Below are 27,913 nucleotides of genomic sequence, written 5' to 3' on the forward strand. Positions count from 1 at the left end.
CAGGGATTATTAGGTTGTCTTTGTTCTCATTTCTATTCTGCACTTTTTTGATATGGCGATTTTATTTTGTGAAGAGCCCTGCGATCTACAGGTACAAGGTCGGTAGACAAATTTGGCCAAGAATAAAAGAATGCAGCTCCCCTTTGCCAGTCAAGGCAGGGTGTGTGTGTGGAATGGGAAGGGGTCCCTTTTCTTGCGAGGAAGCCTATTCAGCATAAGGGAATTTCCCTTTAAAAAAAGGGAGAACTTGACAGCTATGGTCCCAAAGGCAAACCCACTAATACCATCTGCCCTTGTGGGGAAACCCCACCACTCCCCATTTGCAGAGGCCAACATCCCCTCCCTGCCTGACGCAGGAGAGAAAGGGGGCCTCTGCCTGCGTGGCGCCTGGGGTGTCCCAGCAGCCTAGACCACCCCCTCCACCTCCCTAGGAGATGCTGAGAGGAGCTTCAAGAACCAGAAGACCCCCCCAGGACGGGATGGAGGGGGTGAACAAACAGACTCCGGAGCCCGGACTGCTTCCATGACCGATGCTTTGTCAAGTTTATTCTCCCAACCGGCTTTTGTAAAATAAAAGTCCCATATACGTTATTTATAAAATAGCTTAAATTAAGGCATAATCCTGCAGTGTCTAAGACAAGCGCCCATCATTCTGCACAAGCGAAAGGGGAGGGGGAGGCTGCAGCCCCCCCCCCCCAGGGAGATGCTCAGCAGAAGCCGGGAGATGTGGCAGAACTGATGCGTCTTGAGTCCAGAAAACAAAAAAAGGGTCACCAACAACACGCGACGCGATATAATGGGGGGGGGAGTAGATACACACAAAGACCCACAGAGGGGAAAGGGCCCCCCAAAAAAAGAGACCCAGAGAGGAGGGAAGGGGTGTCCATACAGGATCAGCCCCCCTCCTCCTCCAGGGCTGGGCTGCCCTGTTGCCAAAGGCGGAAGAGGGGGTGTCTCACGCAGAAGATACCCAAGAGCAGCTCCAGAGTGGAAGAGCACCCCCCCCACAGCACAAGCTCTGAGGTGGTGCCCCCCAACTGCCCCCACCCCACATGGGAAGGTGGAGCAGACCCTTCCCAGAGGCCTTTGTTCCAAAGTGTGCGATGGGAGGGCAAATGAAACAAAGCAAGTGGCAGAAACCAGAGATCCTTTTTTTGGGGGGGGGAAGGTCTTTTGGAAGCAACAGAATCCAGCCCAGACAAGGCCAGAAAAGAAGCAGGAAGTGGGGTGGGGGTGTGCCCTTCTCTCTTCACCACCTCAGTGATCCTTAAGAAACGCCAGCCCAGACTGTCCCCTCAAAGCTCAAAATAATACCTATTGTTTTCCTAGGAAAAGTTATCTGAATACTACCCCAGCATCATGAAACAGGAAGGGAAAGGCATCTGCTATTTCACTTTTAAAACTATCGCTGAAATTCTAACCGGGACCTTCATTAAGCACCATATTTTGGGGAAGGAGGGGGATGCCAGAAGTGAAGCGCCTGTTTTCTTCTTCGCACGCAGCTTCCCGGCGCTGGATGGCCAAAGGGACGTGGTGCGCGTCGGTGCTGGGTGCGAAAGGCGGCAGAGTCCGTCTCGTAGTTAGTCTCAAGTTAGTCTGTGATGGGGAAGGGAGGGAGGGATGGGGGCGAAAGGGGTCTCCTAGGCAGAGGGGCTCTTGCTCCCGTCCTCCCAAGCGCCGGGCTCTTCTATATGGGGCTTCTGTGGGGAAGCCTCTGTGGGCTCAGTCTGTACAGCTACTGCCTCCTCCTGCTCCTCTTCCAGGAAGGGGGCACAGCCAGACTCCTCTCCTCCGTTGTCCGGGGCGCTGCCGCCACTGACCATGTCTTCCACGGGAGTCGGGGTGGCTGGCTGGTCCTTGGCTTCTGGGCGAGATGATGGAGCAGCCTCCTCCTTGGGGGCCGCAGGACAGCTGACTGGGGAGATCACCAAGGGGGGCTGAGGTAGGTCTTTCTGTAAGCAGGAGCAGCCCCACATTACCGGGGAGGGGGTGAGGGGAGGGGAGGAAGAGAGAGAGATGGGTAACTTTTGTACAGACACTCCCCTCATTCAGCCCAGGACACCCAGGAGTGTCCAGCTCCCCTCTAGACTGGCCCCAGTGGAACCAGGGGGGCTGCCAAGACAGGCCTGGGCTCATTCGGTTCACCCAGGCCAACCCCATCTCCACTTTCAAGCCTGACGCCAGCCTTTTGAGGGCATTTGAGGAGTCCGGTGGCTGGGTCCTGCCTGGATCCTCCCACCCAGCTGAGCATTCAAACCCCCCCCCCATGTGACGGCAGCAACTCTCCCCACATGGGAGTCCTGGGCGGTGGCACTACAGAGGCAGCTGGACTCTGGAAGGTGGAAGGGCTCCTGCTTGCGGGGAGCCCTCAGGCCTGATCCAGCAACACGCATGAACACCTCTTGCCCCCTTTCCAAGACGGGCACCCCCCCTCTGCCCCCCGAGTGATGGAGAAGAACTGTGGAGCTGGAAAGTGACCCTGAGGGTCATCTAGTCCAACTGCATGCAATGCAGGAATCACGACTTGTGGGGAGGAAAGCTGGCCATCAGTGGCTTCTCTGCCCCCCCCCAATGTGCCATCCTCCCTCACCCCCAGCCGTGAATGGTGGCCTCCTTTTGGGGGAGGGGGGAGGTCTGCAAAAGCCACTTCCAAAAAGCAAAAGTATTTCATTGCTCCCTTTTGGGGGGGTGGAGGATAATGCCAACAAGAGTTTTACTCAACTTTAAATCTAATTAGGGAGGCTTTTATCCTAACATTGGCCTTTTCTGGAGGAGACTCATATCAAAGTGGTATTCACCGCAAATCCACTGCCCGTCCAGAACATGGGCAGCTCCTTGCGCCAGAGCGCTACCACGAAGCTGGTGAGGAGTGTGGACGGCACCAGGTAGAGCAGCGCCGGCTGCCCCTTCTGCATCAGAGCGAGCGCCACAAAGGTCACCAGGAGGCCCAGGCCGTAGGCTGCAGTGGGAGACAGGGGAGAGAAGGGGGGGGCCTCCTTTTCAGCTGGCAGTCACCCAGAAAGGTCCCCCCCCGGTCTTTCTCAGCTCAGCTCATCTGTGGGTGAATTCTCACACGGGAATAAAATAAACACCTCTGCCCCTTCCAGCTCTGCTTCAAGGATTTATGGAACATCACAAATTATAATGGAAAAGGCAGGAAAACCTGGCACAGAGAATCATTCCCCCTCTCTGCTCTTCAGCAATCTGGACAGAGGAACAGCTATGGCTGGGAAATATTTGGTTTTCAACTTTGTGATATATCACCAGCTAAACATTGTGACGGACTAATGTACCATGATGTCTGAAATGAGGATGGAGCTACGGAGAGGCTTTACGGTTTTTCCTGCACCAGGATTTTTTGCACAGCTGTGCTATGCACACACCCACATCATGATTCGTGATATATTGCCAATTGTCAAAAATTATGGAAGCGATATGACGAGATGAATGTCAGGCTGATTTTGGATGTTATATCAATTATCGCCCAGCCTTATAACAGTCAGCACCCTTCTCTCCTTCAGAGCCTGTCTAATAAAGAAGTCTGTTGCTATGGGAACCCTGTTGCTGGGAGAAAACTTGCTGCTAGGGGCAAAGCAATGCAGGGATCCTTTCAAGACTGCACTAACGCCGCCAGTCCTGTTGCACACGTGGAGATGGGCTGCGCCCAGCGGGCTCCCAAGGGCCCCGATCCACCCACAAGAGAGCCACTTCTCAGGACAAGAGCTGAAAGGCAGCGCTGCCGCCGAATTTCGGCAGGCTCTGCAGTTTGAGGCTCTGCATAGCTGCTGCTTTCGGCACAGCGCATGGCAGAAACGTGGCACGTAAATGAACTCCGCCAGTCCAGGGTGGGGCGGGAGGTAAGAAGAGGGGGCCGCTGGGTTTCCCAAGGGAGGAGTGGGAGGCAGGTGTTGGCAAGGGTTCAGTGGGGGTGGGGGAGCCAGACGTACCAATAGTGCAAGCGACAAAATAGACCCGGGAGGACTGGACCTGGATGTCAAAGCGATGGCAGTAGGCCACCAGGAGACCTGGGGAGGAAAGAGGAGGGAGCCTGAGGCAAGGGAAGGAGGGCAAAACCCCCCCCCATCCACTGTCTGCATCATGGAGTGACAAGGCCAAGCAGGGACACTCCCTGGAGGGCTCTCCCCCCCCCAGCATCCTCCAAGTGGGGCAGCAGGGAGGCTGTGGCTTGGCCCTCAAAGGTAGACTGTCTCTAGGAGCAGCGGTTCCCTTGAGCTGCCTGGCCGCCAGCCCTCTTTCAAGGGAGGAGAAGGCAGCATTCCCACTGGACCAGCCCTAAGGGACCCTGCCCTCTCCTCTTAGGGCCAGGCTGGGGGCTCTTCTTTGCCTTCTGCGGGCCGAGCAGGGGCTCAGCCCCAAAGAAACCTCCCCCCCCCAGCAAGGTGGGAAGGGAGAGGGCCTACCTGGAACCAGAATGTCCCCGAATCCCAGGAGGGAGAAGGGTCGGTCACACAGCGCCAGCGGAGAGAAGTTGAGTCGGGGCACCTTCAGCACCATCGGAAGCTGCCGAGGGAAGGGGGTCCATCCAGGTCAACAAGCTGCCCCAAACGGGGCCAAAGCTCCCACAAGCCCTTGTCCCAAAGAGGGTATCTGGCAGTTAAAGGTGAGGAAGGGGCGACAGGGGATGGCACAACCCAAAGCCCCCCCCCAGGCGTGGGGAAAGTGCCCTGTGCCCAAGGAGAAGGACGGAGGAACCCCAGAAGTACCTTTTCTCAGGCCTGACCAGAACCCAAAACTGAACCTGCCTGCTCTCCAGGGGTGCTTCCCAACGCCTCTTCCCTTATGGCTGAGGGGTCTCTGGGCCATTCTAGGCCTAGATCATGGGGCTGGGGATGCCCTGGGTCCACTACGTGTTTGGACCATGACTCCCCTCCGACCTCTGGCCTTCTCCCAGGCTCATCCTGCATCACCTCCATTTTGTTTACCGGGAAGAGGCCGTCTCCCCCTACCAAAACCCAGGACGCTCTGGCAGCCCCTCACCTTTTCGTGAGTGGCAGAGTCTGTCGGGCCGGCAGCCACTTCCACCATGATGCTCTCTCCTGTCTGGAAGGAAAACGTGAGGAGGGGCAAGAGGACAAAAAAAGAAAGAGGCTTGGGGGGGAAGAGGAATGTTTTTGCCTGGTGCCCGAAGACATGCAATGATGGCACCAAGCGAGCCTCTCTGGGGAAAGCATCCCAGTCAGGGAATCAGGAAGGGACTTCCGATGGCCCCAGGGGAAAGACCCGGCCCAACTCTGACTCCTCCAGCACCCCCATTTGCAATGCCCATGGGGGACTGGCCACCCCCTGCCCACCCTGGCAGGCCAATTATGCACCTTCGTCAAGTATGGCGTGATGAAAACGAAGAAGACGTCGTAGACAAAGAGGACCAGGAGGAGCAGCGTGCAGCCCTGGGGGGCAGGAGGGAAAAAGGGCAGGAGGTGAGAGGAGCTCGGGGTTTCCCTTCCGCAACCCCCAACTGGCCTTCCCTGAAGTGGGGAAGGGAGGGGAGCCACTCCCAGAGGGTCACTGTTGATTCTGCCCCCCCCCACTCCCCCAGGTTGGCTTTCTTCTGGCCCTCGAGTCGCAGAGTACATTGAGAGGTGGCCTCAGGCCCATGTCAGCCTCCCTCCCCACTGTCCTGGGGATGAGCCCCCTCCCCAAGTCTCCCCCCCCCCGCAAGGCCTTACCTTGAAGGTGGGCAAGCGGATGGTCTTGAGCATGTAAAGACAGAAGGCGATTCCCAGGGCGTCTTGCAGGATCCAGGCCCACCTGGGGGAGGAATGGCCATGGCTCAGGACAGACGGCAAATGGGCCCACCCCCTCCAACAGCAGAGGGAGAAGGGTCAAGCCACTTCCCCTTGGGCTCTCTCCCCCCATCCCACTTCCTCTCAAGAAAGAGTCCCCATGGCCAGCTGGGGTGTGTTCTGGATGTTCCCTCCACCCTGCCAAAGGTCCCATTTCACCCTGCGCCCAGAGCTGCAGAAGGGCAAGAGCAGAGGAGGAAGAAAACCTTTCTGGTGCAACTGATGTAGCTGAGAGGCGCAAAATAGCACGTGGGGGGGGGGAGCAAGAGGCTCTTCGAAGGGACAGGTGCCCCCCCACCCATCCCAAGGGGAGAGCCCAAAAGGCGCCGCATCACTCACTGGTCCTCATTGCGGAAGATGCCCCAGACCAGGCTGACGGCGACGCAGAAGACAGCCAGGAGCAACATGCGCACTTGGGGGCGCTTGTGGAAGTAGGGCAGGTTGTTGTCGGGTACCCTGAGGGCAAGAGGTGGGGTGAGAGGCCTGCACCCCACTTGGCAAGAGGGAGAGGGACCCCAGAGAGCTGCCTGATGCCGAATCAGGCCTGTTCCATCGAGGGCAGGTTTGCCTCCACAGGCTGGCAGCAGCAGGTCTCCAGGGAAGGAGTCTTTGCTCAGCCTGAGTTGGAGAGAGCCTGGCACTTTCTGCATCTGCATGCCAAGCAGGTGCTCTGCCAAGGCACTACATATTCATCCCCACGGGCAGAATCTTCAGGGGAGGAGGTGTTGGGGAAAAACCTTCCCTGCCCGAGGCCACGCTGGAGAGCTGCTGTCAGGCAGAGCCAAGGTCACCAAACTCAGCAGACAGACTATTTTTTCTATTCTATGGGCTCAGGGATGCTTCAAAAAGACACTTCCCTCCCTCTTAAGTTGCTCAGTGCCACCCACTCAACCCCCCCTCCCCTCGCGCTTGGTGTGGAGGCTTTTGAGGACCGAGGGAAAAGGGGTCGGGGGCCAAATCCAGGAGCCCCCCACAAACAGGGGCACAGCTCTGACGTCTGCAGATATAGGGCAACATACACATTTAATAAATAATAATAAATGGCTGAGCTCAGGATTCATGCCCTTCATTTTTTGTCCTGGGGCAGGACTTTCTGCTCTTTTATGTAGCTCAGAACAGGCCCCCCTCCTACTCTCTTTGTCTGACCTGTGCAAGAAAAAGGCAAAAATATCTCGGAGATCCCAGCATAAGGAAGCAAATACAACCAGACCTGCCTTGCACAGATTCAAAACCCCACAAGGCAACATGCCCTTAGAAAGGGCAGTTGCGCACTTGCAAAGCGCACAGGGTGGGTTTTCTGCCTGCTTGCCAGGGACGAGATCTGGTGAGGCACAGAATTTCATTGCTTTCATCTTTTTGCAGTGGAAGCGAGGACCTTTCTGCAACAACAAGGTCCCTTTTCTTGTGCAGCTGAGAGTCAGCTGAGAGTCGGGAGGGAGCCCAGAGAGCCATGGAAGAAGGGATCCCGCCCTGCCCAACACATACAAGGAGGAGCAATAGATCCACATCTTGCCCATCTAATGCATTTAAGAATTCAGAGCTTGTTTCCTAGATACTGGCTGCTAAACGAGACCAGCAGCAACAAAAACCGACAGCCCCCACACATTAATATTTTGCAGCCAGCAAAATAAAAATATATCAGAGAGGGAAAGCTAAAGCACAGCTGCTCCCAAGTCCCAAAGGAAGAGGGTTTGGGGTTCTGTCCAGCCCCCCACAAGCATTCATGCCCCGATAACCTGTTTCTTTCCATGGGTGTGTGTGTGTCTATGGCCAGGCAGGATTTGAACCCAGTCCACTGGCCCCCGCAAGCTTCACGTGCCAGGGCCACTTAGCCAAAGGTGGCAAAGCAAGACCGTCTTCTGCCTCTTACCTGCATTTCCCCAGAGGAAACCTTCGGACAAACGGGGAAAGGCAGCTGTAGAGGCCGATCGAAGCCGCCAGGCAGAAAATCCCAATGATGGCATACACTGCAGGGGGGAAAGGGGACAAGGAAGGATGAATGAAGACAAAGGGCTGGAGGGAGGCTGCAGAAGAGCACTGAGAAGCCAGCGCAAGTACCTAGGTGGTCGTAGAAGTAATAGAGCAGGACGAGCATTGAGCAGCACATGACCACAAAGACGCAGATCATGATGGGGGTGACGTCCACCGTCTCGTCCTCGTGCTTCTCCACTCCGTCGTCCCGTTTGTGCTTCATGTACCGCCTGCAAGGGAGATGAGGTCAAGCCGAGGCTGGAGGCCCTTGCTGGAACTGTACTACTCATGGAGGGGCCAGCCGACGAGAGGGGAAGCATCCTGCGAGGGCTCAGCAACTCCCAAATGATGCTCAGGGCTGCCAGCCTCTCCCCACCCCACCCCCGGCAAAGCAGCCCGTCTCCACGCTTCACGAAATCATTTGCAGCCATGAGATGTGAGTGGTAGCTACCGGCTCCGTGGGAAACGCATGGAGGAGGCAGCCTATCAGGCTATTTGAGAAGTCATGGGAGGAACCCCTAGCAGTGACTCCCTCCAAGAGCTCAATGATTGGGCATGGATGCAAGGAATCCTACGGATCCTGGATCCTGTGCTGCCTCGACACCTCACCAAACACCTTCTATGTATTCCCAGGGGCTGGTGCCTTGGACTTAGCAGGTGGCAGCTTCTTCAGAGGTCCCACATGTTTTGATTCCAGAGAGAGCAGCTCAGAACAGCCAAGAAGGCAGGATGAGCCCCATGGCACTGCAGGGAGCTGGGCTGGATGCCCCTGAGGGGCTTCTACTGGCCCCCTGCCCCAACTCACTTCTTGACATCCCTGCTCCCTGCCCAGTAGCCTCCGACAGCCACCGTCCCCACAGCCATCACGAAGATGATCACCATGTTGTAGTCCAAGACTGGCTCGTTGGGCGCATACATGGCCACCTTGACCGAGGGCCCAAAGCTCTGAGGAAGAGGAAGAGGAAGAGGAAGAGGAAGAGGGAGAGGGAGAGAGAGAGAGAGAGAGAGAGAGAGAGAGAGAGAGAGAGAGAAGGGAGCTCAGCTGACCCTAAAAAAGAGTTGCCCCAGGAAAAATCTACCCTCCGGGAAACAGGACGTCCTCCAGGAAATGCCAGTGTGTGACTGGCCTAAACTCTTGGGGGCCCAAAAGGCAGTGCTGCCCCCAATGCCCCTGACTGGGGAACTCGGACGGGGTCTCACCTTGCCAATATCCAGCATGTCCGCGTAGCTCAGCAGAGCCACCGGGATGTCAATCTCCTCATACTGACTGCGGTTGCCAGCCGGCGGGACCTGGAGGGGATGAGGGGGGAGAGCAAAGTGATGCCACACGCACCACCCCCTCCCAACGTGCCCACCCCCAAAGCCAAAGGGTGCGTCAAACTCAGAAGTGCAGGCAGGCCCCAATCCTCCTCTGTTTGTCCCAGTCCTCCCAGCTCACGGGACTCATCCCCAGCCTAACTCATCAATGGCTGCTGCGCATTTGGGGGTAACACCCATTGCAAGAGGAACAGCAGCAGGAGGGGGGAGGGAGGGAGGGAGCCTCTCACCCCCATAAGAGGAGATGAACGGCTTCCTAAGAACTCTTAATTGTTCAGAAAAGATTTTGAAGGGGAACATTAATCTCAGAAGGGACGACATGCAGAAAGCGAAGAAAATTAAAAAGTCAGATGAGTAGAACCACACAGGACAAGGCAGAGATGGAGCTCTACATCCCTTTAAAAAATTGTCTTAGTTCCATTAGGTGCATATAAACCTGCGATAACTATTTGTTCATTCCCTCTTGTTAACTGAACTCCCAGTACCCTACCTTCATGATCTTTAAAAATTTGTTTTGTTTCCAATTTTGGGTTTACATAAATTACAATTCCCCCGTTTCTTTTTAATTGATCACGCGGCCATATCGGATGGAGGTCCCTTCGTCTGGAGAGACCTCGGCCCTTTGAAGGTGGGGGAAACAGCAAAAGCGCAGTGGACCCCTGGAAAAGACCCCAGGAAGGGTGTCTTGGGGACCTGGTGATCTGGCGGGCACCACCAGCGAACTCCCCTCTCCCCGGTAAGCCCCTTTTTGGAGCCCTGAGAGCAAAAGGGTCGGAGTCGCGGTGCTATGGATCCAACGCTTATGTCAAAGAGTGCCAAGCTTCGTTGTCCGTAAGGCACCAGCGGTCAATTCTTCATTGACAAAATGGAAAGACTTTACCGTGAGTACCTAATTAACCGGGCTAAATTTGGAAAATCAGGTCACAGAAAGAGAGCTAAAATTACGGAGGTCGCTCCTTTCTGCTGGATAAAAAGTGAAAGCAGTGGCGGAGAAGCTGCAGCCACGGACTTTAAAAATTGTCTTTTAAACTTCCCTGAGCCTAGGGCTTGCTGATCAGAAGGTCGGCGGTTCGAATCCCTGTGACGGGGTGAGCTCCCGTTGCTTGGTCCCACCTCCTGCCAACCTAGCAGTTCGAAAGCACGTCAAAATGCAAGTAGATAAATAGGAACCGCTACAGAGGGAAGGTAAACAGCGTTTCCATGTGCTGCTCTGGTTTGCCAGAAGCGGCTTTGTCATGCTGGCCACATGACCTGGAAGCTATACGCCGGCTCCCTCGGCCAATAATGCGAGATGAGCGCACAACCCCAGAGTCGGTCACGACTGGACCTAATGGTCAGGGGTCCCTTTACCTTTACTAAGGCAATCAGCGAACTCCCCCTCTAAGCAGGGGTAGGGGGTGGGTTTTTTCCTTTGAACTTCCCTGTAAAGAGGATTTTGCTCGCTAAAGAGCCGTCTTTCCTTTTGGAAACGACCTCCCAGCCAGAGAGTGAGACACCATTATGATTTAACAATCAGTCTGATACTTTCTTACTTTCGGTTTCCGCTCTACTGTCAAAGGACCTGTACAAGTGTTAAAGTGAATAAATTCCTGCTGCAGTTACATAGTTACCCTTCTTATTCTACAGAGTAAAGGTGGATATAAAATTTCCTTTATTCAGAGACTTTGTTGCAAAGTTTTTACTGTTTCTACTTCAGCAATTGACTTTTGGAATACAGTCATACCTCGGTTTAAGTACGCCTTGGTCTGAGTATTTTCAGTTTAAGTACTCCGCGGACCCGTCTGGAACAGATTAATCCACCTTCCATTACTTTAAATGGGAAAGTTCGCTTCAGGTTAAGTACACTTCAGGTTAAGTACAGACTTCTGGAACCAATTGTGTTTGTAAACCGAGGTACCAATGTAGAGGCAGGCTGCTCTGTCATTCTGCTCCTGTCATTCTGCTCCTGCCTACCAAAACATCCTAGTGGTGACCTTGAAGTTGTTGTAAGATAATGGCTTCGGGCACTAGGTCTAAAGGAGACAGAAAAGATTCAAAAGGGAGCCCTTCATTTGAGTTCCTTGGTCTTGGCATTATTAAGGACCAGATTATTATCTCCACACCAAACACAGAGCCGCTCCACCTCGTCCCGATAGGCAGACTCATCCCCTCAAGAAATGAGCCCCACCACAGTGGTGTCACTAGCAAACTTGATGATTTTGTTGCTGGAGTGGATAGCTGTGCAATCATACGTATAGAAGGTACAGAGCAGGGGACTCAACACACAACCCTGTGGGGAGCCGGTGTTAAGGCTAAGGGCTGTGGACATATATGACCCTACTCTAACCCTCTGGTTATCGTCGAAAAGTGCATTTATTTCAGTAACGCAACTTAAAAGGTGAAACCACACAGTCATGAAGTTTGGGCCAGCTGCCAACTCTCAACCTAGCCTTCCTCACAGGGCTGTTGTGAGGATAATATGGAGAGCGGGGAGACGCATGGACGCCACCTGGAGCTCCTTAGGGGAAAGAGGGTGGGCTACAAATGCCAGGCTAATTCCCACCAGGCTGGCAGCAGGAAGGAGTGTCACCTTCTCTCCCCGCCCCTCCCCAGGGACTCACCAGCCTCTCTCGACTGACGATCAGCAGCCCCCTTGCCCCGTTGATCTGGGCCAGCCGGACTTTCTCATAGAAGGTGCAGTTGCCCCGCATGACCATGGGGATGGTGCTGCTGAAGCCGCCGTCGGGAACGTCTGAAGGAGCACACAGGACGGAGACCGTCTGGTCCTGCAGCTGCAGCAGAGACTGGAGGAGGAAAGGAGGAAGAGGAGAACATGAGGAGAGGAAAACAGAGCCCTCTAAGCTGCTCCTCAGCTTCAGAGGAACAACAAAGGAATCTCAGAATGCCCCAAATGCAACAAGCAGCTCCAACAGGCCTGAGCAAAGAAAGGTGTTTCACCCCAGGGCCGAAAGGATCACGAAGCGGGCGCCAGCTGAGGCCCAAGGGGAGGGTGCTCTAATTCATGGGTTTGGTGCTAGCCTACAAACTCCTAAATGACTTAGGGCCCCAATCCTTGAAGGACCAGCTCCTGCCACATCAGGAAGCATGTGTGCCAAGATCTGCAAGGGCGAAATTGAATTTGGCCAAAATGATCACTACTGTTTGTTGTCCAAAATTAATGCTACTTAGCTCTTTTTATGATAGTGAGTTAGATTGCCAAAATAATTGGTTCCATATATGATTTTGGATGATGAAATAGTCATTGCAACTTAATGGAAAACAGTCCTAACTCTTACACTGAGCGCTTGGCACCACTCTCGTAAAGAGGCTATAATGGAGAAAATCACGCGTAATTTGAAATTTCAGTGAGGACTAACATCTTCAGGCACTTTCAATATGATTTGGCATTCCTTTATTATGCATGTACAACGGAACCATCATTTTCAAGACAACCCTCATCCCCAGCCATGCAAATCTTGAACTAGACTTAATAACCTGATAACAATGTGATAGTCTTTTCTTGGACTTTGTTACTTTAACCCCTGGGCAATGGGACTCATCCTACGTGGCTGCTTTGTAGTTTGGTTTCTCACCTTTCAATTTTCGTCTCTCTGACAATAATTGCTCTCTGACAAAAGAAATGCTGTATTTTTCACTCCATAGGACACACTTTTTTCCTCCTCAAGAGTAAGGGGGAAATCTCTGTGCGTCCTATGGAGCGAATGACATGGCTCCAGCAGCGGGATCCCTCAGCTGCCACTGCAGTCCAAGCGGAGGGATGCCTCTGCCGCTGAGCCAGTGCCTCTCCCAACTGCAGGCTCCAATCCCTGCTCTTGCTAGCGGCAAGGCCGCCTCCCTGCCTCTGCCCCTCGCAAGAGCAGGGATCGCAGCCTGCGGTCAGGAGAGACACAGTGCTACGCTGTGTCTCTGAATGCAGGCTCCAATCTCTTGAGAGCGTCAGACGTGGGCAGCGTCAGAGGCTGGGGGGCGGGCGGAGAAAGAGCACCCGAAAGGGCTCCTTTCGGGTGCTTCTCCGTCCCCGTCCTCCTCTGCAGCTGCCCACCTCTGCCCCTCGCAAGAGCAGGGATTGGAGCCTGCGGTTGGGACACAGTGCTACGCTGTGTTTTTCCCAAATGCAGGCTCCGATCTCTTGCGAGCGGCAGCATCACCTCCGCCCCCCCCACCGCATTCAGCGAGAAAGCCGGTGTCGCAAGGGGGCGGGGAAGGCAGGGGAAGCCGGACTGGTCCCTCCACCGCCGCTGCCTACTTCGCTCCCCCTCCCAGCGCCCCCCTCCCAGCCTTTTAGAGGAGGAAAACCGGGGAGGGGGGAAATCTTCTGGTTTTCCTCCACTAAAAACGAGGTGTGCCCTATGGTCTGGTGCACCCTAAAAAAGAGGTGTGCCCTATGGTCCGGAGCGAAAAATACGGTAATACGTTTACACAAACACACAAAAGGGTTTCAAAGTTTATGTGTGGCTCCTAATCTCAGAGTTATAGAGTTGAAAGGGACCCCGAGAGTCATCTAGCCCAACCCCCTGCAAAGTAGGAATCTCAACTGAAGCATTGTGGGTTTGAGCCCCACGTAGGGGGGAAATATTCCGGAATTGCAGGGGGTTGGACTAGATCCGTGGTTTTCAACCTGTGTGCCGTGGCACCCTGGGGTGCCTTAAAGGATAGTCAGGGGTGCCACAGGCAACCCTAACCTCTGTCCCTCTTTCCTTCCCTCCTTCCTATTATGCCCTCTTGCATCCCTGTCTCCCAAAGGCTTGCACAGTTGTTTCCTGCAGCAGCTCTGGCAACAAGTTCCCCAGGTGAATGGTGTCTCTGGGGCTGGCCAGGGGGTGCTTCCTTGTGGGGCAGTGTGAGGAGGCACCTCCCTTTGGGATGAGGTGGCGGCGGCAGCTGTGTTTGCCCAGAGGACTCCCGAGGAGAGGGGGCTGAGGGAACACTCCATAAGGGAGGGTGTTTGATAAAGGGGTGATATAACTGGGCTCCTGAGCCCCACAGGGGTTGCTGCAGAAAGAATGTAGTTGGTCAAGGGAACTGTGGACTCAAAAAGGTTGAAAACCTCTGGACTAGATGACTCTTGCGGTCCCTTCCAACTCTATGCTTCCATGACTTTCTGTGACTAATCATCCACTTTGGAATCATTAACTTGACCAAGGATGGGCTAGAGATGTAAACAATGATGATAAGCAGGGCAGGTGCCACCCTAGGGAAGGGCTCGTTCCCTGCCAGCTGAGGTGCCGCAGGAGCCACTCACCGCCTTGCCCAGGTCATGGGGCAGATGAGCCCACTGGGAGTTGAAAAGAATGCAGTAGTCCTTCCCCTTGGAACTCCCCTTCTCGGAGAAGACGCGGACCATGCCAAACTCACAGGAGACCTGGAAAACAGAGGGAGAAGATTTGCTTCCCATCACTCCCGGCAGCATCCGGGCTCACCTCCCATAAGAATGAAAGAAAAACCTCCTGGATCAGGCCAAAGGGAAACCAGCAAGCAAGATTCAAGCACAAGAGCCCTCTTTTGTGGCTTCCAGCAACTGGGATTGAGAAGCATTACTGCCTCCAACCCCGGAGGTTGGCTAACAGCCATTTATAACCTTATTCTCCTCCATGAATTTGTCTAATCCTCTTTCAAAGCCATCTAAGTTTGGTGGCCATCACTACCTCCCCTGGGGAAGGGAGTTCCACAGTTTAACTGCGTGAATAAGTCCCATCTTTCACCTGCCCTGAATTTTCCAACATTCAGCTTCATGGGAGGCCCACAAGTCCTAGTGTTACGAGGGAGGGGGAAAACTCCCTGCACAGGACTGACTGAAAACGCAAAAGGGGGCAAGAACTAGGCAGCAAGAGGAAAGCGAGGGGGTGCTGCACATCACTCCAACTTCCCATCAACTTTGCAGGCTCCCAGGTGCTGCTTCAAAGTCCCACACAATCTGGACTCAGGATGCCTTTGGGGCTTCCCACATGACCCTTGCTGTCCACCAGGATTTATGGGCAGACCCCCCCCCCCAGCCAACAGGGGTGTGTGTGAGGACATTGTGACCGGAGTTGGCAACTTGGGTTGGGAATCTCTCTCACCTTCACTAGGGAAGAACCGGCCACTTAACTGCTGGGGGTGTAAGATTAGAGGGCTCAAGTCTTTGTCTCCACCTGGAGGAAGGGAGAGTCCCAAAACCACCACAAGCAACACAGCCTAGCTCTCCAGAGATGGATGCTGTAGGGAATCCCTTGAGGGCAAGGCCCCATCCTGCTGGGGTCTTCCAAGGCATGCCGTTTCTGCAGCCACTGCACCCGAGGTGCACAACCCTGTCTCTCAGGGGGCTTCAATACTCCACCCACTGGCTGCTCTCCAACACCCAGGGGGCGAAGGGGGCCCTTTGGGATGTGTGACTTTGTGGTGGTTGCTATCACACCCTTCTCTCCTGAGATTCTTTGAGGCGGCTCAGTTCTTGGACCACCCCTTGCCTGGCGCCAGCTGGGACGTCACCAGTTCTCTCCTCACCTCAGCAAAGTACAGTATCTAGTTGCCAAGAGGGTCACAACAGCAGCTGCAAAGGACTTTGAATGTCCTGGATGAGGTTTTTGTTTGTTTGTTTGTTTTTGCAGGAGAGGCTGTTTAGCTACAGGTGAGAGCAGTCACTGGCACATGCTGGCACCCCCCAAACAGCTGGATGGGGGATCCCTACCAGCTGCTAAATGCAAAAGGGCAAATTAAGTTCATTCCCCCCACACACACACGATAAAGTCCCACCACCACCTTTCCTGGGGAGGTGTACCCAGGATGGCCGCCTCTATGGGTGGCCATGGCAGCGTTCTCATGACCCAGGAGGGCCACTAGGCTAGCTAACAATTCATAGGAACAACAATTTAAACAGGGCGTCTTCCCCCACCCAAGACAAAGATTAGGTGTCTTGCCCAAGGAGCCCCCCTGGGGCTTCCCCTGGAGAAAGTGGCTGTGCTCACCTTCTGCCAGTGTGGAAACAAGATTCGTGGGCTGAGCAACCCATTTGGGCTGACCCTGCAGACTTCTTCCTGGTGCACTGGGCCCATTGCATGGAAGGGGAAACTGAGGCTGTGACAACAGCAGCAGCACCACCAAGGCGCAGGGCACAGCTCAACCTGCATCACTGGGGCAGCAAGTCCATTCATACACTTGTCAACACCCAAGTGCTATGTGCTATTTCTCTCTGTGTGTCTCTGAATATGTTTAACACTTCCCTCCCTCCTGGTCAAAGCATTTGCCTGCAGACTTTTCCATACAGCAACTCCTAAGCCCATTACTGCAGGGGGCCTGAGCAAAAATGACCCTCATACCCCAACAGCAGCGAAGGGCCACATCCCAATGATGGCATGCTTGCTGTGCATGCAGGATCCAGGATCAGTTCTTCCTGGAGAGCCATTGGCTGCCAGTCTCTGCGGAGGTGACGCTGAGCTGGACAGCTCCCAAGGGCCAGACTCTGGGCAAGGCAGAAGCCATGAGGACTAGCAGCCCCCTTTGTTTCAAAGGGTTAGGTCCTGCAGCTCAGCAGGGCAGAGCGCCCTGGCTCCACACCCAAAGGGCTGCACCAGACTGAGCACAGCAAACCAGCTTCCTGCAGAACTCTTTCCACAAAGTTGCAAGGGACCCTGAGGATCATCTAGTCCAACCCTCTGCAGCGCAAGAATATGAAGCTGTCCCAGGCGGGGATCAAACCTTCAAGCTGCTTTGCTCCAAGGGAAATGGTGCAGCATGCGAAGCCCATCTCGGGATCCCGGGCCAAAAGGTTCCTGCCTTGCAGGGGGCTGGACTGGAAGACCCTCGGGGGTCCCTAGCGCCACAGGTGGAGATAGCCCGCTTCCTACGAGGCGGCGTGGCTTCAGCCCATTTCGTGGAGGGGGCAACTGAGACTCCCCCTTGATGGAATAAGGGCAGCCGAAGAACCGGAGCGCCTCCCCCCCCCGCGACCCCGCCTCTCGGACGCGAGGGAGGACTAGAGAGGAGCCCCACTCTTTGCATGAGAAGAGCCTCCTCTTCCTCCTCACCTGGACCGCCAGGAGCAGCCACGACCCGAGCAGGGTTCTCCGCCCCAGGGAAGCCGCCGCCGCCGCCATCGCCGCCTTTTGTCCTCCCTGGAACCCGGGGGAGGGGCGAGGGAGGGAGGGGGTTCTGCTTCCGGTACAAACAGGAAGTGAGCTCCCGGTTAGCCAGCAACTCGGACAGGAAGCCGCTCTCTTTCTCTGGGCGCTTAGGGACTGGGGGGGCGGAGAGTCACACAACCACGTTATAGATAGGAACGTTTAAAAAGCGCCGAGAGGTAACTTAGCGCCCTCAGGGCCGGTCGCGAGAGACCCTTCCGACGCTTCAGCCCGGTCTCCGCGGGCGGCTGGCGGCACTTCCGCTCTGGGACGGAAATAGGCTATCGAAATCCCCGCCTCCCTCTCGCTCTTAGGGCGACAAGGGAGTGGAGTCGGGAGCCCGAGGCCTAGAGCGGGCAAGACAGCGCCGGGAGGAAGAGGCGGGGCTCGCGGGTTGGTTCCTGGCCCTACCATTGGAGGAGCGGCGGAGGCGGGGCCTGTTTGAAAGCGGGCGGAAGTGGCGCGGAAGCGGGATGCCTGTGGAGAGCAAGATGGCGGTGAGTAGAGCGGAGGGGATCCTGGTGGGGTGGGAAGAGGGGGATATATGTAGATTTATGCAGGCGGCGCTACGACCAGGTAGGCGAATGAGGCGCTGACGTCATGAATTAGGCGAGGCCCGCCATCATCCAGCGGCCATTGACTGATAGGTTGCGCCTGGAGCGGGAGGCTCTATCGCGGCTTATCTCCTCGTGCGGGGGAAGAGCAGGTGTCGCAGGCCGAGGTCACCGTTTCGCAAGGGAGGCAGGATGAGAAGTGGCCCAATGCAGGAAGGCTTTTGGCCATGGCACAATGTGACAAGGAGGACAGGGAGCAAATCAGAAAATGTTGGCTTCTGCTCTGGCCCTACCCACTGGCTGGCTAGTCCTGATGGACACCTGCTTCCTCTGTCCCAGCTAGCTCAGTACTGTGAACTGACACCTGCCCTCCGGCATTTTAAGCAGGGCAGGGAGCATTCGCAGCCTGACCCAGCGATGCCATGGGGAGGGGGTTAAACCTGAGGCCTCATTGGGCTAAAATGATGACTGTTTGATTTCCCCAGTTTACAGTAAAACAAGCTGGAAACTGAGCTCACCTGAGCCCCATTTTCTCCCACCTCGATTTAGGACAAAGAGAAGAAGAAGAAAGAAAGTATATTGGATCTGTCTAAGTACATCGATAAAACCATTCGTGTGAAGTTCCAGGGTGGCCGGGAAGGTAAGCAGAGTCTCCATAGCACCTCTGCTATTGGGGACCCGACACTGTGCCTGTCACCGCCTCTAAATGATTCAGGGCTGAGGGTGGATCTGTTCTCCTTTGCGGCCAGATTGGCATTATCCTGCTTGTTAGGAAATCGCCACTGTAATATCCAGAACGTAACTAACATCACAGCTTTCTGTGTTCAGCCTTGGCATTGTTCCTGAGGGCTCCTGACTGTTTCTCCCTGTTTTCCCACAGCCAGCGGTGTCTTGAAAGGATTTGACCCCCTTCTAAACCTGGTGCTGGATGGGACCATCGAGTATATGAGAGGTGCGTATAAGACCCCATGACCCCTCCCCCCACAGCAAGCAGGTGACAGGAAAAGAGCAAGCTCTTCTCCATGAATTTTCCCCATCCTCTGCAGGATCAGGCCACGGTCCTGCTCCCCCTTTTCTGCAGTGGCCAACTAGATGCCCCAACAGAGGAGAACAAAGGCTCCCAACCAACTGGGCTGGTTCCGTGTATCACCCATGGCTAACATGTTTCCTGCTTGGCAGGGGGTTGGACTGGATGGCCCTTGTGGTCTCTTCCAACTCTGTGATTCTATGATTCTAACAACCATCAAGGAGACCTGTCCAGTAACAGGTTGTTCTGTTCTCCACCTGGTCCTATTCAGAGTAGACCCACTGAGATTCAAGGACACAGCTGGCTTGGGCCCAGTAATTTCTGTAGTTCTCAGTGGAATGCAGCCTAGCGCTGCTGCCACAGCTGATCCCAGGAGGCTCTTGTCTTGCTGAGGGATGTTGAGCCCCAGCTCCTGCCTCTGGCTGCCACCTGGCTCCCGGGTCTGAGTTCGAGGCGCTGACTGGTGCAGAAAAGCACCCCCAGAGCTTGAGACCAGGATAGCTGGTGGGACCCAGTGTTGTAGCTTTTTCTGGGCTTTTTCCTTTACAGATCCAGATGACCAATACAAGCTCACAGAGGACACCCGTCAGCTGGGACTGGTCGTCTGCCGAGGGACCTCGGTGGTCCTCATCTGTCCCCAGGATGGGATGGAAGCCATTCCCAACCCCTTCATTCAGCAGCAAGACGGCTAAGCCTATCACTTCTGCAGCTAAAATCTTGAGAGGACTCGGAGGGCCAGCCCCCACTGACAAGAATGGACTCTCCTGCCAAGGGGAACATATTTTTGTATGCTATGTTTATACTGGCAAAGGAACTTGTTAACTTATGTGAGGTGGTTGTTACTGGGTTTTAGTTATCCCCCCTCCCCCATTTTGAAACTGTGTCTCACAAGGAAAAAAGCGTTTTGCCAGGAGAGGCCCTGAAAACTATTTCAGAAAATAACCTTGTTTTGCTGTGAACTTTTGACTCCAGTCTAGAGCCACTGAAATAGCCTGCTGTGTTTATGTAAAATATTACACAGGAAGATGAGGTTTTTTGTTGTTGTGCTGTTCCTACATTGGCTTGCTGTTCTTTCCCCAGAGCTTTGGAGGAAAGAGCTTTGCCCATTTCCCCTTAGGGTTAATAGTGTCTGCCTTCCTTTCTCCAGGACGGTTGTCTGCTAGAAGGGGTCAAGCGCTTTGCCAAATGTCAGGAATTGTAATGACACCTTTGTCCAACTCCTCTTAATTTCCAGGCGGTGACTCTTTCCTTTTCAGGAGAATTCCTGAAAATCCACGAATAAAAAGCTATCCAAAACTCATCTAGAATTTATAAGACTCTGCTGCTTTGAAATGTGATATCAGAACTTGGAACGATAAAGCAAGTTTCTTTGGGACAGGATGGGAGCCATCTATAGTCTATCTCCAATCTCTTTGAATCAAGTGTAAATGCCTGAGGTGCAGCCGCAAGGAAAACTACTTCGTTTTAAAGGTTCTTTGCTCAAGCAGCACTTTCTACTTGGCTTCTTTAGTTGCAGGTGTCAGTAGCACAGTAAGGCTACCTATGAGGAGTGTGTACCCCAAGAATGAGGACGTCCGAAGAGCCTGCTGGATCAGGCCCATCTAGCCCAGCCTCCTGTCTTTGCAGTGGTCAAAGCTTCCCTAAGAACCCAGGAATCCAGACAAGGCAGCAATGCTTTGAATACCAGTTGCTGGAAATCACAGGAGGGGAGAGCTGCTCTCTTGCTTGGATCCTGCTTATAGGTTGGCCACTGTGAGAAGAGGAGGCTGGGATAGATGGACCTGATCCAGCAGCCAGGCTCTTCCTTTTTTTTATGAAGCATTTTATTAAATTTTCCAAATAAGCACATTTAAAACAATAAACAGAACAAACAAACATTCAAAAACAAATACAACACACAAAAATATCTTTTTAACCATTATTTCTACACTTCTTCTCAATGCTCTGTCGAGCTTGACTTCCCTCCCTCCTCTCATTTGGTTTTCTAATCAACTCTTATCTCGCAGTTCCTTTATTCCTTCCTTTTAACATCAATTCGTAGGATTTATTTCAGTCCTGCAAGTGTCTTTAAATTTCTACAGTTCTTTTCCATATAGTCCACAAATTACTCCAGTCTTTTTGGAACCTTGTCTCCTCCTGGTTCCGGATCCTGCTAGTCAGTCTTGCTAATTCCACATAGTCTATCATTTTTGTCTGCCACTCCTCAATCGTTGGTAATTCCTGGGTTTTCCATTTTTGGGCTAACAAAGTCCTAGCCGCGGTTGTCGCGTACAAAAAAATTATATGGTCCTCCTTTACAATCTCTTGTCCAATAATTCCTAATAAAAATGCCTCTGGTTTTTTTGGGAAAAGTATACTTAAAGTTCTTTTTCAGTTCATTATATATCATTTCCCAAAATCTTTTAACTTCTTCGCATTTCCACCACATATGATAAAAATCTCCTTCCTTCTCATTACATTTCCAGCACATTTTATTACTCATCCTATACATTTTGGCTAGTTTTGCTGGTGTTAGATACCATCTATACATCATCTTCCAAACATTCTCTTTCAGGGCGGTACATGCAGGAAACTTCAATGTTTGATTCCATAGTTTCAACCACGCATCATGCTCAATATTGTACCCAAAATCCTTTGCCCATTTTATCATCACATCTTTTGTCAATTCATCCTTTGTATACCATTCTGACAACAAATTATACATTTTAGACAACAATTTTATTCTGCTTTCCAACAATTCTATTTGAAATTTAGACCTTTTGTCTTCAAAGCCTATTTTTTTATCCATTGAGAACACATCATTTACCTGATGGTACTGTAACCAACTAGTCAAGGAATCTTTGATTTCATCATAGGATTTCAATTTCCAGCCCAGCAGCCAGGCTCTTCCAATGCTGCTGTGGAATCTCCAGTTTCAGAGGCAGTCTATCTGGATCCCTAGGTTCTTTGGGGCACCTGTGAGAATAGGCTGCTGGGCTTGATGCGCCCCTTTGGACTGATGCAGCTGCTGCTGCTGCTGCAGGGCTCTGCTTAATTCCTCATGATTCCTAAATGGGCCTCCACGGACAGAGTCATTCTACCTTAGAATGCTGCAGAACCAGAGGCTACTGCTCTCGCATCACTTGCAGGGTTTCCTTTGGGGGCATCGACTTGGCCACTGGGCTGGATGTGCTCCCTTTGATGCGGTCTGGCAGCCACAGTCTTCTGACATTCTTGTGGAACCTCCAGGTGCAGAAGCAGTCTCTCTTGGTCCCGGCAGGGAAAGAGGGATGTTGGGCTTGGCCTGATCCAGCAGCTCTTCTTACATCCTGGCGACGCCTCACTAGCCGCCTGGGCAGCTGAGAGGGAGGCAGAAGGGAGGGATCTATTTTTAGGGACCGAGTTGCTGCTATATCCGTCTTGGTTGCCTGGCCAAAGCACTCCTGCGCAGCCCAAAGTGTGGCCTGCTTGCACCCGGTGAACATGGCTGGCCTGGAAGGGGCGTCTTCTGGGGCCCAGTCAGGAGGCCACGTGGTCCTGGAGGTGGGCGACAGGGAGTTCCCTGTCGAGCGCTGGGCCTTGGCCCGCTACAGTCGCTACTTCGAGGCCATGTTCTTTGGAGGCACGCGGGAGCGCACAGCACCTCGGATCCAGATCCAGGGCCTGGACCCCACTGCCTTCCAGGCCCTGCTGGCCTTCACACAGACGGGCAGCCTCCTCCTCGACCGCAACAACGTCACAGACCTGCTGGAGGCGGCTGACTTCCTGCAGCTGGACTGCGCCAAGCGGCGCTGTGAGGCATTCCTGGAGAGGGAGCTGCACGTCTCCAACTGCCTTGGTTTCCTGGCCTACGCGCAATGTTTCTCCTGCGCCCACCTGCAGGCGGCTGCACTTTCTGTGGTGCTCTCACACTGGGCCGAAGTGGCTTCCGGCGAGGAGTTCATGGAGGCCCCTGCAGAGACGCTGCGGGTGCTGCTGCGGAGCGACGATCTCTTTGTGAGGCGCGAGGAGGCAGCCTTTGAGGCGCTGCTGCAGTGGGCAGCTGCCGACCCTGCTGGGCGGGAAGCAGTCTTCCTGGAGCTGGCGGGCCTCATCCGCGGACCCTTTCTGAGCCTGCCCTTCCTCGAGCGGCTGGTGCGGAGCTGCAAGAGCCCCCCAGGGCAGGACACCTCGGGGCGGCTGCTGCAAAAGCTGGATGCTTGCCCGCCTGCCAGCTGGAGACAGGTAGGCCTCTCACCTTGTGTGGGGCGCAGCCACGAGGTCCTCTTCGTCCTGGCTGGCAAACACGACCAAGAGCAGCAGGAGCTTTTCCAATTCCAGCCGAAGACGGAGGTGTGGCAGACCCGGGCCCCTCTCCGGCGCAAGAACCTCACCCAGTATGCTGTGGCTGCCATCGGTAACTCTTCTGGCCTCTGAGCATGCACAGAGTGTGAGCCAGCCTGCAGGTGGCTAGCATTTTCCCCATGCTGTTGAGGGTCAGGCCTCTGCTTTGGTGCCCTCTGGGTTGGTGTGGGCGGGCAGAGGGTTTCCCCTTTGAGGTTTGCGTCTAGTGGAATGCTAGGGTGGGAGAGTGCCAGCTGTCGCTACCTGGTGCCAGGAGGTTTGGCTGCACTCTGCACATGCTCAGAGGTTCCCTTTTCTTTAGACTTGCTTCCTGCTTTGCAAGAAGCCTGAGGAAAAGAGCTTCTACAAAGTGTACTGCTCTGCCTCTGCCAAGGCCTTGCCTGATGTGGGTGGCGCTGCGGTCTAAACCACTGAGCGGGCTTGCCAATCAGAAGGTCGGCAGTTCGAATCCCTGTGATGGGATGAGCTCCTGTTGCTCTGTCCCAGCTCCTGCCAACCTAGCAGTTCGAAAGCCTGCCAGTGCAAGTAGATACAGTAGCACTGCGGCAGGAAGGTAAACGACATTTCTGTGCGCTCTGGTTTCTGTGACACTGTCCCGTTGCACCAGAAACAGTTTAGACCCAGAAATACAGTGGAACCTCGGTTTATGAACACCTCGGTTTATGAATTTTCGGTTTATGAACGCCGCGGACCCATCTGGAACGGATTAATTCACTTTCCATTACTTTTAATGGGAAAGTTCGCTTCAGTTTATGAACGCTTCAGTTTATGAACAGACTTCCGGAACCAATTACACCCATGTTTCAGTTTATGAACGCTTCAGTTTAAGTACTTCACGGACCCGTCTGGAACGGATTAATCCACTTTCCATTACTTTCAATGGGAAAGTTCGCTTCAGTTTATGAACGCTTCAGTTTATGAACAGACTTCCAGAACCAATTGTGTTCATAAACCGAGGTACCACTGTAATAATAATAATAATGATGATGATGATGATAAAACACAGAAATCTCCAAACTCCCTGTCTTGGGCTGCCTTCCAATAGATGTTTATTTCCTGGCCATGTCTCCCTCAGCCTCGATTCACCCTGTCTCATACCTCTTTGGGGCATCAGGCAACCCCAATGGAAACGGGGGCAGAAATAGCCATTGTCCCCCAGTTCTATGTATGCAGTTGGTTGTCCACACCTCACATCCTTGTAGCTTTTGCTTCACGATGAAATGAATGCAAGATGTGAAATATCACCCCTTTGGAGACGAACCACTTTGCTTTCAGCAGGAGGCAATGTGCAGCGGAAGCGATGCCTCTCTGCGTGTGGTGGGAAGGGGAAATGGCATCTCTCGTGCTCTCTCTCCACAGGCAACTTCCTCTTCGTGACGGGCGGCTACTTCCGCGAGGAGTTCTCCTGGAGCAGCGTGGACTGGGTGCTGATCTACAACAGCTGGGACGACAACTGGCTGGATGGCCCGGCCATGAAGAGGGCACGCCACAGCCACTGCGCTGTAGGGGTGGGTTTCCACCTCTATGTGATAGGCGGCAGCACTGAGGAGGGGGCTGTCACGGCCGAGGTGGAGCGCCTGGCGCCTGCTGACTCTTCCTGGGAGAGCACCAGCCCCCTGGCCCACCCCGTGGAGAGGGCCGGGGCGGTCAGTGTGGGGACTCGCGTCTATGTCGTCTGTGGCCTGGACGAGAATGGAGGCGTCTGCCATGCTGTCCAGCGGCTGGACGTGGAAACGGACATCTGGGATGTGGTCTCCTTCTCGCCTCTCCCTAGGTGAGGCGGTTCTGGAGGTTGGGGTGTTAAGGGTGGGGGGCACATCCTGCTCCTGGAGTACCAGTAAGTGTGTACACCTTGGGTCCCTCCCCCCTGCACTCAGCTCCCACCTGTGGCTCCTAGAAGCTGCCAGCAGGTGGCAGCAGCCACCATCCTGGAACAGCTTCAACTGGCCGGCAGAACCAGGTGAAGTGAGCCAAGGGGTCTCAAATCCTCAGTGAGTTAGGGGCTTCTCCTGCATGTGAAGACCGGCTTTGGTGGGCAGAGCAGACGAGACCAAGAGGGGTCCAATGGATAAGCAGGCAGTTTCTGCACATGCTGTAGAGAGAAATGAGGGGCCGGGGGAACTCGCCCTCCTGGGAAGGAAGCCCATTGAGGAGAAGGAAGACTGGTTCTCATCCGCTACTGTGTTGTTAGTGGGGCAGGAGATAATAATAATAATAATAATAGTAATAATAATAATAATAATTTATTATTTATACCCCGCCCAGCCACTCTGGGCGGCTTCCAACAGAAAAATAAAACACAGTGATCTATTAAACATTAAAAGCCTCCCTAAACAGGGCTGCCTTCAGATGTCTTCTAAAAGTCTGGTAGTTGTTTTTCTCTTTGACATGTGATGGGAGGGCGTTCCACAGGGTGGGCGCCACTACCGAGAAGGCCCTCGGTAGTGGAAAAGAATTCACATCTGGCAACCAATGCGCTGTTTTGTTTTCAGATAGTAAATGGGGCAAAGGTAAAGCTACCCCTGACCGTTAGGGCCAGTCGCGGACAACTCTGGGGTTGCAGTGCTCATCTCGCTTTACTGGCCGAGGGAGCCGGCGTTTGTCCACAGTTTTTCCGGGTCATGTGGCCAGCATGACTAAGCCACTTCTGCCAAAACTAGAGCACCGCACGGAAATGCTGTTTACCTTCCTGCCGGAGCGATACCTATTTATCCATTTGCACTTTGACGTGCTTTCGAACTGCTAGGTGGGCAGGAGGTGGGACCGAACAACGGGAGCTCAGCCCGTCATGGGGATTTGAACCGCCGACCTTCTGATCGGCAAGCCCTAGGCTCTGTGGTTTAGACCGCAGCGCCACCTGCATCCCTCAGTAAATGGGGTAGACAAGTCCCAAAAGCCCAGGACACAAATTTCCATGCCCCCCTCGCAGCTAGGGTGGCTCATGTTTAAACTTATCTAGCCACGTACTCGTATCTGAAACCAAAGAGGCACATTGGTTGTCAGATGGGGAAAATATCGGCTTTATTTTCAGCTCTCTGACTGCAATACTGTATGTGGAATATCTTCAGAAGAAAAGAGTCATGAATAAATCCTTCACAAATCTAAAGCAGAGCCCCTAAGGTGGCTGGATGGTGCCTGGTATGCCTCCTTCCGGCAATTTGAAAATTCAAAAGAAAAATATGAACTTTAATAATCAAAATAGAAAATGTTAAGATAACCAAAATAATTGAACAGAAAATCAAAATAATCAAACTCCGCAGTTGTTGTCCTCTCACTGAAGCCTTCCTTGCCTGCCTCTGCCCCACAGACCTTCAATGGCGCCTGCGCTTTGGGGCTTTCACCCTGATTGTGACTTTCTCCCCCCCCCCTTGACCCTGGGCCAAGACGGCCTCTTCTGAGCCAGGATGCACCTTCAGAACTTGGAGGCACCTGCTGTCCATCTGCAGGTTTGCAAATCATCCCTCACACTGTCCATTCCCCCATCTCTCCATTAAATGTGGCTATTCCGCCCCATTCCCAAAGGGAGCCCCCCTCCCAGTCTCCTTCTAAATGCAGCAGTAAACTCACGACTGCCCAGGCTGAGGGATGTCCGAAGCTGCTTTGCACCTGGGACACCTCCAAGCAGGCAAGCCCAAAACATTTGGGCACCTGAGGCATCTCCCAAAGTGGCATACCCCCACTCCCCACCAGAGGCTGGGGAAGATTTGCATCAGGAACAGGAGGAGAAGTAAGATCTGCCTTGGGGTTGGCTGTCCCCTGGACAGGAGCAGGTTGTTTTCTGCTGCTCCAGAGAAGTGGACACGGAGCAATGGATTCAAACTACAAGAAAGAAGATTCCACCTAAACATTAGGAAGAACTTCCTGACAGTAAGAGCTGTTCGGCAGTGGAATTTGCTGCGAAGGAGTGTGGTGGAGTCTCCTCCTTTGGAGGTCTTTAAGCAGAGGCTTGACAGCCGTATGTCAGGAATGCTTTGATGGTGTTTCCTGCTTGGCAGGGGGTTGGACTGGATGGCCCTTGTGGTCTCTTCCAACTCTATGATTCTACGATTCCCCTAGCCTCCTGGGGTGGAGGCACCTGCCTGACGCTCTCCTCTCTCCACCCCCAGGTATGACCTCTGCGTTGTGGCTCTGAATGGGGCCATCTACACCGTGGGAGGGGGCGCCTTCCGCTTTGACGTGGACTCGGGTGAGTGGACGCCGGTGGAGGAGGATTGCCTGGCGCGACGGTTCTTCACGGGGTGCAGCGCAGCCAATGGCAGGATCTATCTCCTGGCGCAGAGACAGGGCAACGCTGCACTCCCCAACATGGTTCTCTTGGACCCTTACCTGGAGATGTGCCAGGAGGTGGACAGCAAGCTCCCCTGCCCACTGCCCATCCACGGGACGGCCTCCGTGCGGAGATTTGACATTTGCGCATGACGCGCACCTCCGCGGTATGCCAACACCCTCCAAGGCAGCAGTGCGGGGGACGGAGAGCGGGGCAATTCGGCGTCCCTGTTCTTTTTCTCTCCTTCATTTTGGGACAAAAGAGACCATTTGGGTATCCAGACGTTTGTGGCGAAGCCTCGCCCACCGCAGGTGTGCAGATAGCCTGCTCCTGCAGAGGGGGCTCGGTGGGACTGGGCCTCTCCTCTTTGTATGCTGCACACCACCTGCTTGCCAGCGCTTGTGTTCCTGGCGAAGCTGCCTCTCCGCTCCCTCTCTGAGCTGATTCCAAATAACAGGGAGAGGAACTTGAACAGAATAAGAATAAATGCAAGTTGCCAACCAGGACATTGATGGGATCAATCAGCGGGTTTGGGGGAAATGAGTGAAACGAAA

General features: G+C 53.9%; 3 protein-coding genes across 4 annotated transcripts; 2 read left to right on the plus strand and 1 right to left on the minus strand.

The window, feature by feature from the left end:
• Positions 1–516: 516 nt before the first annotated feature.
• Positions 517–17,191, minus strand: SPPL2B (signal peptide peptidase like 2B). 2 transcript variants are annotated; one of them, XM_035119530.3, is made up of 15 exons: positions 17,096–17,191; positions 14,335–14,454; positions 11,693–11,875; positions 8,976–9,065; positions 8,581–8,720; positions 7,863–8,005; positions 7,675–7,771; positions 6,144–6,260; positions 5,688–5,769; positions 5,334–5,408; positions 4,999–5,061; positions 4,422–4,521; positions 3,948–4,025; positions 2,799–2,959; positions 517–1,952 (listed from the first exon to the last, which is right to left on the minus strand). In XM_035119530.3, the coding sequence occupies exons 1-15, from the start codon at positions 17,162–17,164 to the stop codon at positions 1,641–1,643; spliced, it is 1,830 nt and encodes a 609-aa protein (XP_034975421.3). In that variant the 5' UTR covers positions 17,165–17,191; the 3' UTR covers positions 517–1,640. The 2 variants fall into 2 exon arrangements, with proteins under 2 accessions (XP_034975421.3, XP_088528996.1); XM_088672870.1 differs by having other exon boundaries at positions 2,723–2,959.
• Positions 17,192–17,646: 455 nt separating this feature from the next.
• On the plus strand, positions 17,647–20,069 carry LSM7 (LSM7 homolog, U6 small nuclear RNA and mRNA degradation associated). The gene is made up of 4 exons (XM_035119531.3): positions 17,647–17,685; positions 18,292–18,382; positions 18,623–18,694; positions 19,319–20,069. The coding sequence occupies exons 1-4, from the start codon at positions 17,662–17,664 to the stop codon at positions 19,459–19,461; spliced, it is 330 nt and encodes a 109-aa protein (XP_034975422.1). The 5' UTR covers positions 17,647–17,661; the 3' UTR covers positions 19,462–20,069.
• Positions 20,070–20,801: 732 nt separating this feature from the next.
• On the plus strand, positions 20,802–27,862 carry LOC118087227 (kelch-like protein 23). Its single transcript, XM_035119675.3, has 3 exons — positions 20,802–23,144; positions 24,452–24,866; positions 27,199–27,862. The coding sequence occupies exons 1-3, from the start codon at positions 22,232–22,234 to the stop codon at positions 27,509–27,511; spliced, it is 1,641 nt and encodes a 546-aa protein (XP_034975566.3). The 5' UTR covers positions 20,802–22,231; the 3' UTR covers positions 27,512–27,862.
• Positions 27,863–27,913: the final 51 nt, after the last annotated feature.

The sequence above is a fragment of the Zootoca vivipara genome, chromosome 6, assembly GCF_965207765.1.
Source record: "Zootoca vivipara chromosome 6, rZooViv2.hap1.1, whole genome shotgun sequence".
NCBI classification, from domain to species: domain Eukaryota; kingdom Metazoa; phylum Chordata; class Lepidosauria; order Squamata; family Lacertidae; genus Zootoca; species Zootoca vivipara.

What these genes read in the sequence shown, in the direction of transcription:
- SPPL2B (XM_035119530.3), bottom strand. Translation starts at nt 17,164, where the DNA reads ATGGCGGCGGCGGCGGCTTCCCTGGGGCGGAGAACCCTGCTCGGGTCG. An exon ending in GGCTGCTCCTGGCGGTCCAG is followed by an intron (nt 14,455 to 17,095) that starts GTGAGGAGGAAG and finishes TCTGTTTTCCAG; the next exon opens with GTCTCCTGTGAGTTTGGCAT. An exon ending in TCCGCTTGCCCACCTTCAAG is followed by an intron (nt 5,409 to 5,687) that starts GTAAGGCCTTGC and finishes CCTGCCCCCCAG; the next exon opens with GGCTGCACGCTGCTCCTCCT.
- LSM7 (XM_035119531.3), top strand. Translation starts at nt 17,662, where the DNA reads ATGCCTGTGGAGAGCAAGATGGCG. An exon ending in GTTCCAGGGTGGCCGGGAAG is followed by an intron (nt 18,383 to 18,622) that starts GTAAGCAGAGTC and finishes GTTTTCCCACAG; the next exon opens with CCAGCGGTGTCTTGAAAGGA. An exon ending in GACCATCGAGTATATGAGAG is followed by an intron (nt 18,695 to 19,318) that starts GTGCGTATAAGA and finishes TTTCCTTTACAG; the next exon opens with ATCCAGATGACCAATACAAG.
- LOC118087227 (XM_035119675.3), top strand. Translation starts at nt 22,232, where the DNA reads ATGGCTGGCCTGGAAGGGGCGTCTTCTGGGGCCCAGTCAGGAGGCCAC. An exon ending in GTATGCTGTGGCTGCCATCG is followed by an intron (nt 23,145 to 24,451) that starts GTAACTCTTCTG and finishes CTCTCTCCACAG; the next exon opens with GCAACTTCCTCTTCGTGACG. An exon ending in TCCTTCTCGCCTCTCCCTAG is followed by an intron (nt 24,867 to 27,198) that starts GTGAGGCGGTTC and finishes CTCCACCCCCAG; the next exon opens with GTATGACCTCTGCGTTGTGG.